At 34.9% G+C, this 14,096-nt stretch overlaps 3 protein-coding genes and 1 long non-coding RNA gene across 5 annotated transcripts in view; all 4 read right to left on the bottom strand.

Annotated features, from left to right (window-relative positions):
- Positions 1-96: 96 nt before the first annotated feature.
- LOC17886174 (putative F-box protein At3g52320) lies at positions 97-930 on the bottom strand. The gene is made up of 2 exons (XM_023783174.1): positions 870-930; positions 97-770 (listed from the first exon to the last, which is right to left on the bottom strand). Exons 1-2 carry the CDS (start codon positions 928-930, stop codon positions 97-99), a joined length of 735 nt encoding a protein of 244 aa, XP_023638942.1.
- A 2,946-nt stretch (positions 931-3,876) lies between these two features.
- Positions 3,877-6,158, bottom strand: LOC17886286 (fasciclin-like arabinogalactan protein 15). Its single transcript, XM_006291097.2, has 2 exons — positions 4,802-6,158; positions 3,877-4,101 (listed from the first exon to the last, which is right to left on the bottom strand). Exons 1-2 carry the CDS (start codon positions 6,054-6,056, stop codon positions 4,043-4,045), a joined length of 1,314 nt encoding a protein of 437 aa, XP_006291159.1. The 5' UTR covers positions 6,057-6,158; the 3' UTR covers positions 3,877-4,042.
- Positions 6,159-11,175: 5,017 nt separating this feature from the next.
- Positions 11,176-12,091, bottom strand: LOC17884856. Its single transcript, XM_006292496.2, has 2 exons — positions 11,715-12,091; positions 11,176-11,619 (listed from the first exon to the last, which is right to left on the bottom strand). The coding sequence occupies exons 1-2, from the start codon at positions 11,839-11,841 to the stop codon at positions 11,480-11,482; spliced, it is 267 nt and encodes an 88-aa protein (XP_006292558.1). The 5' UTR covers positions 11,842-12,091; the 3' UTR covers positions 11,176-11,479.
- Positions 12,092-12,847: 756 nt separating this feature from the next.
- Positions 12,848-14,096, bottom strand: part of LOC111830523 — a 1,546-nt gene continuing 297 nt past the window's right edge. The window contains exons 2-3 of one of the 2 annotated variants that reach the window (XR_002833933.1): positions 13,825-13,886; positions 12,848-13,109 (exon numbers count right to left, since the gene is read on the bottom strand). This is a non-coding gene — a long non-coding RNA (uncharacterized LOC111830523). The remainder of the gene's footprint in view (positions 13,110-13,824; positions 13,887-14,096) is intronic. The other variant, XR_002833934.1, reaches the window with a different exon arrangement.

The following is a 14,096-nucleotide window of genomic DNA, read 5'->3' as shown; positions in this document are numbered from 1 at the left end:
TAGTAACTAAAGGCATGTGCTTATTATGCTGTATATACAGTTTCAAGAAAGATAAACAAAAAAAAAAAGAAAACAGAGAAGCTGAAATAATTAGTTTTAGGTTTTCAAATACATGATGCTCTCAACATCATCCCAAAGAGCTATCTCCAAAGACTCGAATCCATGGAACTTCGCGTATAAGGGCCCTACAACAACCCCTCTTGATACACATTTCCTTTCTAAATCGTAAATAGCATGCATTGATACTTTATTACCATCAAAGCGTGCCCCAGACAACCTGAGCTCTCCGCTGCGACCGGTATGATGCATCAACAACTCATCGAAACAGAGGCTCTGCATAAGCAACTGAATGGGCAAAACAAAAGCCTTGTGCGACCATTCACTCTTCCCTGCATCCTCAACCACCCACAGGTCTAGAATACATCCAGTCACGAGACGGGAATACTCAAAAACAGCTGCTTTACCTTGGTATATCATGATATTAGCGCGATGGCGATCCCAGACAATGCTAGCCTCAATGGGTAATTCAATCAAACTAAAATCCTCGGAAGTCAAGTCAAAACTCATGAGCACACATGTGTTCTTATCAATCCTAGCTCCATAATAAAAGACACCGTTGATGGAGAGACGTTGTGTGCAAGGACGATGAGGAGGAGGAGGAATATTGCTCTGAGTGTTTCTCCAATAAGCTCCAGGACCAAGTACCAACACCTGATGCTCTGATCTCACTACTCCCTCTTCCTCACTCACCTCACAAACTGTGTTGAGCACTTTGTATTCATCACGAACAGAGTCGTGCCCAAAAAAGCTCTGCATACGGAAATCGACGTGAGCTTCGTGAAACATGCTGGATTTAACTTGGGGCAAGCTCGCCAACTGCATGGTGGTAAGGTTACAGATTCGTATCACTCGTCCAACTCTGAAGCACATTAAGCCACGAAGTGCGTTTACAAAGTCGCCTCTCATTCGAGGCAAGGTCAGATCATGGTTGAGGTGAGAGAAAGAGTCCGGTTTCAAGTCGTCATTATTAGAGAGCAGCAACGCACAGCGGTGTTCATTGTTTGACAGAAACATGAACACACGCCGTTCTCGCTTCGTTAATGAGACTTGGAAAAAAAGGTTTGTGAAATATCGGGAGGAGATGAGTGATGACCAGTGCTTTGACACGCACTTGAACCTCATCGCCGAATTCGCAGGTAATCTCACCAGGATCTCTATCAACACCTCCTCTGGGATCTCTTTAAAGGTAGCTGATCTCGAACCGGCCTTCACGATGTCTCTTCTTCTCCTTTTGCATCCTCCTTGTACCTTCTTCCTCAGCGCTTTCACGGCGGCAAGACGAAAAGACAATCTCATTAGTTTTCTTCTCGCAGTTCTGTTCCAAACAACAATACAAGGAAAAAAAACAAAACATAAGCATAACCCTAAAATAAGACTGTCCTAATTATTATATATATTGAAATAACGGAAGTCAACTCACTTATCCGAAGATTCCAAGGAATAGAAGGAAGTACAAGTACTTGACATATATTTATCATTCTCTAAAAAAAAAAGGAAAATTTAAGAAAAAGACCTAAAGAAGATGTTGGATTTGGCTTAGTCCGTTGAGAAAAGGCTACTTGAAGTTGAAGCCTTGATAAGAGAGAGTCTCTATTAGGCAGCGAAGGTTATGGTTCAGTTGAAGCTGAAATCCGGTACGAGTGGATTAGATGAGTAAATCAAACCGGTCTGAGAAAGTGTGAGATTTTGTTGACTCCTCGAAACGACGTCATAACTAATTCTGTTTTGAGAGTTGTGCTGTTAACAGAAACTTCCTAGTTCCTAATGTATAAAAGGAAATTACAATAAACCCGAAAGAAAAAAGGAGAGTAGGGGTAAAATAGAAATTTCAGAATTGTAATACCTATATAGAACGAAAAACCGTTATCAGTTTCGTTGTAGAAGCTTCTTCTCTCATTTGATCGCTCTTTCGTTTCAATCGCTCTCTCCATCTCACTCTCTCTCAGCTCAATCCATCAATCATCATCTTCTTCGTCTCTCTCAGATCGATTCATCAGCTCGCTAACAATGGATTCCACGCAGGTAAACCTGAGTTTCCATGCTTACACTACTCTTTTTCATGATTATAATCATCGCTCTTAGTGTTGCGCCGTTGCGGACTGCGATTTCATAGCCTGAGTTTGTTTATTTTACTCTTTTGATCATCGATCTTAGGTTTTGGTACTGGGGTTGCATAGCATGAGTTTACTTTTCATGATCGTTTTGAGTTCGGAATTAGGATCATCGATGATCGGCCTGAGTTTGCATTTCATGATCGTTTTGAGTTTAGGATCATGAATGATCGATCGATTTTGCTTTTTTTTTCTGATTTAGGAGTTAGGATCATATCCATCTATGTCTCTGTATCGTAGGTTGAAGATACTCAGAAGACTGGATTTTCTCCTTCGGAAGGTCGCTGGATCCTTCAGAGGATATCTGTGGTGAGTATTTGTGTGCATTTGTTGCTTTTACCATTATACAAGAATCACTCAAAGAAATCTTTGATTTGTTTTGTAGAATGATTACGATTCCGTAAAGCTCTTTACTCAGAGTCTGGTTAGGAAGCTCCAAGAGAACGAGAAGGAGAGATTGGTATGACATTTGGGATAACCAATGATTTGATTCATTTGTGTTAATCGGAATCTGTGATCTCATCATATTGTGATTTGGAATCTGCAGCATCATATTGTGAATTGGAATCTGCTATCTTATGTTGTTTGTTCAGGTTAGCAACTTGGTTCGCTATCCCACGCTTGGACGCAAAATCATATACAGAAAGTGACTTCTTGCAATCCAAATACGCTCCAAGGGTCTTCTCATATCTTTACTGTCTTTTTGGAACTTCCGGATCTTGAGATGACATGTGACCTCTCTTCACATTTTTACGGTTTTGCTTTGTTTCTAAAACTGGGGTTTGTGTGTGTATCTTGATGCCCTGAATTAGATGGATTTGTGTCTCAAGAGTTATGGTTACACTAGTTTCTAATGCATAACCTTTTATCTTTTTTTGTACTTCAAACGTATGTGAAATCATGTAGCTCTCTGCTGCAAGAAACAGAACCAAGTTTACCTTTAAATTTTGCTGAAGACTTTATCAGATGGATTTGTAGTTCGTCAATCCTCTGTGCATAGGTCGTTGTGGGAATAGAGAATCATAAGTAAAAACTAAAAAGGTTAAAAAAAAACTCTGATTCTACTCTTATGCTATATAGTAGGCGTAGCATGCATAAATCCAAAAGAATGAGAGATGTGACAAGATTTCACAACAGAAACAAGGGAGAAGTGCCAAGAATCCCAAATAGATTACACAATACGGCAGAGTGAATGGTTGGTTTCAGGTCTCACCGGTGGAGGAGGTGAAAATCTGTCCTTTGGACCAAGGGGTACGCCTGAGCTTTTGAAGGCAGACCTGCATCTCGGTGAACAGCTGCATCTCATGGCACTCCAACTCCTTAGATAATCGCAATCTCTACTTATAGAGTACCAATCACCAATGGACACATGACACTTAAAAAAACGTGCAAGCTTAGCTTTTAGGACTTGATTATACAAAAGTTTGCGCGCGGGAAAGTTTCGAAAAGTTTTAGGGCCTTAAACTATTATTAGTCGAGGCCCAAATTCAAATTTGAAATCGTAAAGTTTCTGCCTTTAATAGTCCATTAGAAGATATAGATATGGACCGACAGCTCTCTCTCCCAAGATATATAGTTCGTTCCGAGGGGGAGTTATGTTACGACAGATGACATAATTTGGGAGAAAGATTGGAGTTCCTTTATCTTGTGTGTAGATCGTCTATAACCTTTACAATTTTTATACATATAAAAACCAGAGATGATATAAAAACTTAAAACTACGATATAACATTCTTATTGCAATGAGCCAAAAAAATAATCATTTACATTATTTCTTTCTTTCTGTTCACATTTTTTTTTTTTATCACAATGCTTACAGAATTATAAAATTTCTCATGTCCGGATTTTATCTGGTCGCCTGTGAAAAAATCTCATTGACATGTCGGAAATTGTGATCCCAGCATTGTACATGCTACTTCCATCAATTTACCTGCAACCATAATATAAAAATCAATTATAAATTATTTAATTTTCCAAACGGTTTTGTATTTATTTTGTCAGTGTACTATATTAAGTCATTACAATAGCAATAACAGGGAAAGACTATTAAAATAATTTCTAATGCTCAAATAAATCTATTAGAAAACAAAAAGAGAGAAAGTTGTTATCTTTATTAACAAATGTGACTGATAACTCGGCTTTAGAAATAAAAAAATAAAGAGAAAGAAACACTTTGTGAATATATATATTTTTCATTCACTTTAACATGGGATACTTCGTCGGTGGATCATTAAATAGTTTTAAAAAGTCCTAATTATCTCCAAATTTTATAAGTATAAATATTCTTGAAAGATAATACTATCATTACAAAAGTTTGTTAGAAAGACTTTGTCTCCATTCTCACACGTTTGTACTTTATGCCAATTCTCACTTTGTTTACTCTCGTTGAAAGACGATAATTATACTATATAATAGACTAATCACTCTTACCTTTCTATAACAATGATTTAATTATCCATATTATATGGTAAAATATCACACCACATAAGTAAAAAACAACTAGATAACTTTATTATTTTTGTATGTATTTTTCTAAACTTATATACTTTTGGGTTAAAATGTCACGATCAAATAGGTAAAGGCCAAAACATTACGAGACTAAAGATTAATTAAGTAAAAAAATTGATTACCTCTTCTTGGTTTAGCTGCTTTCTTGACAACTGGAGCGGCGGTTTTCTTCTCGACCGGAGTTTTTTCCTCCGGGAACAAAACGCCGTCAATCCCCTGAACCGATATTCGGCCGTCGGTATAAATGTCAGGATCGAATAAATAAGCCGAACCGTCACCGTGACCGAACTTAACCGAGCCATCTGCTTCCTGAGCATCTACTTTATGAGGAAACCGGAGAGAATCGTACCGGACTTTCCCAAACCGGCGTACGGAATTGTACATACTCTCTTCGGTTTGGTATTCCGGTATGATGTGGTAATACATAATTTGCTCTGGAGCTCCCGGTTCGCTTAATTGGTCTGTGGTCAACTTAGCCATAGCTTCGTCGTTTGGAGCCAAAACGGTCAAAACGTAACCTTCCGACACGAGCCGACCCATCTCGGTGGCTAAAGAAGTGAGGTTGACGAGAATGTCAGCCATTTCGTTGTAGCCACCGTAATGAAGAAGCGTGTGTATGAAATCTTTAACTTGAGCCTCTCCGTTGAAATGGTGGCGAGGTCCACCGGGTCCTGGTGCCGGAGCCGGAGCTAGTGATGGACCGGGTGACATTGCGTCGTAAACTGGTAGAACCGGTGGAGCTCCGGCTGGAACTGGAACGGGTTTTTTCTTGAGACGGTGAGTTCTCGGGTCAACCTCCGGTGCTCCTTCCGGTAACACAGCGGAGATTGAACGGAGACTACGACGGCGGTTGAAATCTTCCTGAACAGAACGTGGGATTAAAAGACGTTCGATACCGTGGATGATTCCGTCGGGTCGGGTTAAATCGTCGGGTTTGGTAATATGAGCGGAGTTGACTTTTCCGTTGGTGAGGTGAAGTTGGTCGTTGGAGAGAGTACGGTGGCTGACGACGGCAGATGAGAACTGAGGAGAAGTGACTCTTTTGGGAAGAATGTGAAACATTAATAAAGACTGTAAAGATTTGAGATTCTTTGGTTGGAGCAAGAAAGATTTGAATTCAGGATCAAGATTTTTCTCCAAGGCATCGTTGCGGGGAGCAAAGATTGTGATGTTGTGTTTACCAACAGCTTCTTCTAAGGTTTGGAGAAGAAGAGCTTTCTCAACGAGCTCTGCTAGCTCTGTGTAGTGTGAGTCAAGAAGAGCTACGAGGACGGAGTTTGAGTTTATTTGACCCGACCCGGGTTTATCTGATAATGCGGTTGTAATGGAGAAAGTGAGGAAGAGGGGGAGGAGGAAGAGCTTGGAGAGACCTTCCATGGTGGTGGTGGAGAATGGAAGAAGTGTCGGCCAAATGAAGAATGGCTCTTGAGTTTATTTTTTATTTTGGGGTTTGTTGAATAAGGAAGGAGGAGAGATATTGAGATGGTGATTGTGATTAAAGTGATTGTGATGTTTCTGCTTCCTATTTGTTTAATATTTTTTTTTATATCACTAAATAAATTTGTGTTTCAATTTCTTCTTAATTATTTTTAGGTGGGTGGGTTTAATGCTTTTTCACTAATTCTATTTATTAAATATTTTGCATTTTTGGGGGTCTACACGAGGAAATAAATTAAATGGTGATGTCAAATATATATAAACTTGAAGCCAAGAGTTCAGCTTTTTCAGGGAATTAACAACAGCTCAGCAGCTCTGTCTCTTTGAATTTTGAGCTTCGGTGTCGTGTGTGTCGGTTACTCAAAATTGCATTACACATTCACGTACGTACGTTGCTGCCTTCAAGTCAAATACTTTCCGTTTTTGTCTTTTTGTTGTAATAATATCAAACAGGAATCTTAAGGAAATGTTTTGATTCCGTAAACCGCAATGTTAATCAATTTCTTATGAGTCACACCACTCACCATGATGAGTTAATTAGCTTTTGGATAATATAAATGGCTAATTGTAGTTGGTTCGTAGTAAACACATAAATGAGAGATGTGCTTAATTATTAATATTGTCTAGTGTTGGGGTTTGTATAGCAGTTATATTTTATGAAATATATAATGAGATGAACTGATGAAGCACTATTAATTAGTGTCGTATAGTTTTAAAGAAAGACAAAAAGAAAGACAAAATGGAAAAAAGAGATCACGAGGATATCAAACAATGTGTCGGTGTGACCGTCAAAAACATCGAAAGAATTAGCATGAAATTATCATTTTAAATTACTATGATATGTGTTTTAAGTAACCTTACAAGATTTTAATATGATTGTGAATGCTATTGCTAGCCAGCCACCTGAAATTATTTTTTATTTTCTTTTATTTGTTTTAGTATGAAGCGACACTATAAAAACACGTCCTCTCTAAATAAAATTCTATACAGACAGAGAATTATTATAATCTTTCTAAATCATTTATTTAATGTTTTGTTTGTTGAATTAATCATAGCTAGAATTCTCGCCGGTGATCCTTCTAATAATAATTAAGAACTCAGGTTTTCAATTTGGCAAATCATTCAGTCTAAGATCTAAACTGTTTATTTCTTTCGTTTTGTATTTATTTGCATATATGTGATTTAATCGTATATTTTTCAAATTTAACAATGTTTAGGTGTTGTAGTCAGAACTCAGAAGTCGTTTTGTATTGTATACGCATGCAATAAAAGAACAAGTAAAAAACTATGCTTGCGTTTAGAATTTGTAAAACTATTTTCTTATTAAATTACATGTAAGCGTAAACGCAAATGGTTTAAATTTGTATTACGAAATGATTTATGTTATAATCGATCTATAAATCTTTCGTTTTGCTAGCTAATCATTATAAACTTAGAAAACATGGTAAATATAGAAAGAAATATACAAGTTGACACGTTCGATCTAACTTAAACTCATCACATAACTTCCCACGATCCCAAAACTATCACAGTAACTACGCTGCCCAAGTAGAATTAGTTTATCTTGGATATTGAATTAAACCTTTTGTTGTTAATCCACGACAAACCAACAGTACGAAACTACGAATCTTGAAATAGTGTACCTCAATGTTTTCTACATTTACGTAATTGGTTAAAGCATAACAAAATAAACAGTATATATCAATTATCTAAAAATGATAAGACAAATACATGTATGTTTACTCTATTTGTATACAACAAATATAGATATATATCTCGTAAACATGAGAATATCTTTGATTTCCGAACTAGCTAGCTAGATAAATTGTCTTATTGGTCGAGAATCTAGAACATTGTAGAAGAAAATAACTAAGATTGTATCCAACCACGTTATAAGGATTAATTAGCTAGTGTTGAACTAAGATTGTATCCAACCACGTTATAAGAATTAATTAGTGTTGAACTATAGTTTTCAGTTTGTTAGTTTACAACATAAAATTTCGTACGTGCAAATTAAAAAAGAAAAAAAAATAACTTCTAGGGTTAGTGTTTACCGTTTACGCCAAGCCTTAGTTAAGAGTACGCATTGCTTCTATTTACATGCCGTACAGCTAGAGAAACGGCGACGTTTTGCTAACCGTTAGATTCTTCGTCGCCTTCAAACATATACCTTTGTTTTTAAGCTTCTATAACGTATACATCAAAAAGTCAAATATAAAATAGGTTTTTTTTTTTAATATCCAAAAATAAAATAGGTTATAGGCCAATGAAATAAATTTTTAAAAGAAGATAAATGTGTCTCCAAATAGGTTAGTTATATATACTGATCAAGAATTCATTCATGACCAGATAGATTTTCAAAACTTTAAATAATTGTTCCATTAATTAAAACATGACAAGAAACCCGTGACATGAAAATGGACTACGAACTCACTACTTGGACTAGCTAGATAGACATAAAATTAGCAGGTTTCCTGAAAACTCATTTTGGCCCTAGTGAGTGATAAATTTTATACTATTAATTGAGGCTTTCATTTAAATCCTATAATCAGACTATCTATATATGGCCTAGTATATATAGAACTCTACAAGTCTTGGGGTCAAACCGTATAATCCATTTGTACAAGCTAGCTGTCGGATCACTAATTCAATACATTCCAAATTTGTATACTTAATTAGGTTCGTCCCAGTAAATTTTAGTATGTATAATGCGAACTATAATGTGGTAGATGAAAAGAAAAAAAAAGGAAGAAGAATTAGAAACTTCTTCGGAAACTTCTCTCTCTCTCTCTCTCTCTCTCTCTGGTAGATGCGAACTACATTATTTTTTGGTCAATATTTGATACGGAAGATCTTACAATTCAATATTTTGTATTAGATACAACTTCTCTCAATACAATCTTTCTCTTTTATTTCTTTTCATTTTTTAACAACCATATGATTGTTTCATACGTACTGTGTATATATACTTTATATAAAATTATTTGAAAAATATAAAAATATACGTCTATATGAATTTGATGCGTGATATTTTTATACATATGGGATCGTGGCATTTATGGAACAACAGACATTTATATTTCAGACAACTAATCGGTCTATGATCTGGACACATGCACGTAATTGAACGCAACACAATCTGAAATTTGCATTGCATACAACTATTTTCTTTTTTTAATTCACTGGGGTACTATTTATATATTTCCTCTATTTAACCTAGACATAATGGCAAATCCAGATATGTATTACATATATCGATCTAAAGTCTTATTAAATTACCTATTCGATCTATGCTGCTGGCATGCATGCACGGTGACAATTGTATTTAGATACATTGACAAACTTTTGTATTGTTACATGTTACAAACTTAAATAGAAAAGTTATAATTCAATATATATAGCTGATAAGTAGAAACATATATGTTTAATCTTATATAATTATAACCTAAGTGTTCTTCTACAAGAATATAAACAAAACAAAACTAATATAATGTCAGTCGTGGTTCTTTGGTGAAACGATGATCGTCTTTAAAGTTTAAATGCTACAAGAATGAATACATTAGGTACGAGACAGAAGAAAGAGTTATGACAGTGTCTTAAATGGAGAATGCTTAGACCATCCTCATTGGGGGTATCTTAGTAGGGTAAGATACCCCCACTTTTTCAAAGAAAATATATTATATAAGGATTTTCTTTAGAAAAGTGGGGGTATCTTAGCCTCCTAAGATACCCTAATGAGGATGCCCTTAGCCTAGGGTTGTATTTGTGGTGGGTGTATCATATAGGAGGAATAGGAGTATGGGTAATGGGACCAAAGAAACAAAACTGTTGATAAGAGTAGCTTTCCCAATTGTATGGTTTTAAACAAACTGGGCCGTGAGTGAATATAAATAACTACCCATCATTCGGCCCACTACTCATATGCGTTGAAGAAACATGTTCATATACCAAAAAGCAGGAACATGATTATGATGACTTGTAAGAAGTTATACGAGTAAGGTTAAGATTGGTGATAAACTTATTTTATTAACGAGAATAAGAAGCTTCTATTCTTTACAGTTTACAGACTCTGCTTTGTGTCGTCACCTTCACTTTACTCATTCTCTACGACTAGGAGAGTGGGATGCAAATAGTATTAGTTATATATTTATAAGATCTGGTTGGATATAAATATGCATGTCGTCACGTTATAATCGTCAGAAGATTAGTATATTGTAATACGAATGACCAATTCCAGACTCTCGTAAGCCACAATTCATTTTGGCCTTTCGGGAGTTGTTCACCATATACCCCTTTTCATTTTATTTAATAATACCACGTTTCTATACATTAACGGTTCTTTTTATATCCCAAATCTTTGAAAAAATCTCATATCTTTAGTATATATATATAATCTCATATCTTTAGTATATATACTCGTACAATCTTTAAGGTTCTGGCTGTGACTTTGCTTCAGAATAGTATAAGCTTGACTTTGTGAAAATATTGCTTTCATACGTTACTGCAAAGATAACTTAAACTATTTAACCTTGTTTCGTAGTTTTAATATTTGTTTCAATATAATTATCAGGTTTGTGGTGAAGCTTCATTTGTCTCGAGACTCGTCTTCTTTTTATTTTTATTTTTTTAACATCTTAAAATCTACAATGTCTTTCTTTAATGCAAAACAGTGTAAACTGCAAACCAAAATACAGAACATTTATATATTTTGACTAAAGGTTACATTCAGATTTAGAGGTGGTTTGCAAAGATAATTGAATGAAAATTATAATGTAAATTCAGATGATTTATTTGTAGATAAAGTAAAGCATCTGAATAAACAGTTATTACTAGGGCGTCACTTTATTGCATCACCAAACACAATCATAGTTTTGTAGCATAAACTATAAACTATCATAATGGGAAAAGTTTAATTAAAAAGAGCCAAGCCAGCACAACATATTCGATACAGTATGTATTATGTGGTAAACCCCTCAATTAATTAAGGCTTAAGCTAAAATCACAACAACACATGATTTAACAACATCATTTATATATAAAAATAAAAAAAACTCAAAAGAATGAAAATTTAAAATTAGCCAATCACAATATTGTTTTTTGTATATACAGAAACAACACAATATTTACATGTCAAAACCCCTCAAGAAAAAAAAAATTGAAAATTAAAAATAAGAAAAAGAATTTGACCCTGGGGGAAAGACTTGAAGAAGGTTTTGCCCAGATTCAGATTCAGATTCAGATTCATATCAGAAAAATTAAAAATTAAGGAAGATTCAAAATCACAAAAACCCCCAATGAATAATAATAATAATAATTTACAGAATTGTACAAAATAAAAGAGAGAGATTAAAACGTTGTAATGATCAAAGAGTTGGCGCCATCTTGGGATTAGATTTGGATTTGGAAGAGTGTCTCCGGCGATACTCTTTGTTGTTCGCCGACGGTTCAACCACATCCGCCGCGAATCTCACCTTCTTCTTCATCACCACATTTTTCTGCGATCCTGTCTCATCATAAATTTAAACAAACCAATGATTCAACTTCCTCACAAATCATTGGGGAAAAAGGTTTAAAAGAAAAAAGGAAGGGGGGACGTACGGAGTTCGAAATCGAACTTATCCATGTAATCGGAAAGAAGACGCTTGTGGAATTGACTCGCTAAGAACACGACGCTGCCTGAGACGGCGAAGACCGCCATGAAACCCAACGAACTCTCCATAGACATATCTCTATTGGGGTTTATATATATAATAATATAGTTAATTCTTCTGCAAATTAAGTTAAAAATCGAGCGATTGATCTGAGTATTCAGGGGATCAAAATAAATAAAGATTAAAAAGAGAAAGAGAAGGGATCAGGGGACATGATCGGAGAAGAGAAACGGAGGAGAAGGAGAGAAGAAGAAAGAAACGGAAGTACCATTTCCAAATACCAAAGAAGAGATTGTTTCACAGCGGAGGAGGAGAAATTGTGAGATTTTAAATTTTTATATGCACAGCAGCACACCCTTTTTTTTTTTCTCTTTCTTGGTCTTATTTTATTTTAAAGTATTTTGTTTTTCTTATTATTTATTTGGTGGTCAACAAAACAAACAACACCGTTTTAACAAATGACACCATTTCACTAATAAAAAACTAATTTCCAACTTAAGTAAGACATTTGATTTTCAAGGTTGTATAATTTTTTTCCAAAGAAGATTTCCACACAAATATAATATTTAATCACACATAATTAGGTTTTTTCTCTAAACTTTTTGCTTTTTTTACCTTTAATTTGGGATAAGGCGGCAATCCATACGCACCAAAAAAAAAAGATTTAATTTCATGTAATATATATTATTATTATTTTTTGTCTCTCTTGTTTTTTTTCAATCAACTTGCTTTTTTTTTTTGGTTTGGTCCCAACCAAAAGTGACATCTATTTGAAAACACAAAAAAAAAAAAAAAAACAGAATCCTGCAGTATTCAAAATGAGATATATAGGGGTTATTGTTAAAATAGGCATTTTGTGTGTCAAAACTTTGAAATAAGGCATTTCTTTCCATGCTTATAAAACTAGGCATTTTGGATGAAGCAAACTGCCGAAACTAACCCTATCAAAACGAGGGTGATTTATGGCGCTTGAATTTCTTAGACGAGTCGGAGAGTTGGTTTGCTTTGGGGGAGTTTGATTCACAAATACTGTTATGGTGCTTTGAGAAAGTTTGCTTCAGATGTTAATGGTGCTGGTGCTTTGGGAATTTTAACATTATGTGATTCAGATGGTGATGCTTGGAGAAAGTTTTTGCAGAGCTTATGCCGTAGATTTCTCTTACCACATTCTCAATCTTATAAGACAACGATATATCAATTATGAACATGAAAAACAAGAATCAGTTCCTTAAGCTACTAACTCCTTCAAGATCTTCTTTGACTTTCCAACCATCTCATCTATGACAAAAACCATGTGAGACAATTGTTCAAGAAGATCATCATACTTACCATCAATAAAACCCTGAAATAAACATTTCATATAAGTTAACATATAAGAAGCAATCATAGATTAATTAAGAAAGTAATGAACTAGAGCATGAATGTATATATTAACCCATGCGACTAAATGAGGAGTTTGACTACGGCTAGAAGCCATTTTACTTACAACATACATGGGTTAAAGTAAACCAATAAGCCATAAAGAACGCAAAAGAGAATAACATATGTATCAAGGAAAACTATACCCTAAGGATTGTAACTAAGGGAACCCAAGGACCAAATGAAACACACATGTATTAAGACAAAACTATACCCTAAGGATTGTAACTAAGGGAACCCAAGGACCAAATGAAACACACATGTATTAAGACAAAACTATACCCTAAGGATTGCAACTAAGAGAACCCAAAGACCAAATGAAACACAAATGTACTAAGAAAAAACTATACCCTAAAGATTGTATGCAAGGGAACCCAAGGACCATATGAAACACACATGTATCAAGGAAAAAGCTATACCCTAAGGAGTATTAGTAGAAGAGCTCAAGAAAAAAAAATAAAAGCACTCTAAATAGAACACTAAACCCTAAGGTTACACAACTAAAGGAACCCAAACACCAAATGAAACACACATTATAAAGAAAACTGATGTGAGAAGCTGATATACGAACGAACATAATTCTTAATAAACATGCTTAACAAGAAAAAGAAGTCTTGTTTCAAAGGCAGAGTTCATACCTGAATTAGATCATCATCTTCAGCAGTAATGCAGTAAGCTAAACTTCATTGCATTAACCTCACTTAAAACTCAATACAAAAGAATTCAGATTAAGAGTTCGTAAAAGCAAATCTGCAGCAGTAATGCATTAACCTCTAATTTGAGTGATACATAAACCCACTTGACTACTATTTCGTTATCTTACCCAAATTAATGAATCAAACATAACTTAAGATTACTAGTTACAGAGACAAGTTTTTGTTGTTTTACACGGAAATTAACAAACTTTCAA

This window comes from Capsella rubella, unplaced genomic scaffold (genome assembly GCF_000375325.1).
Source record: "Capsella rubella cultivar Monte Gargano unplaced genomic scaffold, Caprub1_0 scaffold_5, whole genome shotgun sequence".
In the NCBI taxonomy this organism is placed as follows: Eukaryota; Viridiplantae; Streptophyta; class Magnoliopsida; order Brassicales; family Brassicaceae; genus Capsella; species Capsella rubella.
Note: the sequence above shows the minus strand (reverse complement) of the source record. Positions and strands in the feature narration are given on the sequence as shown.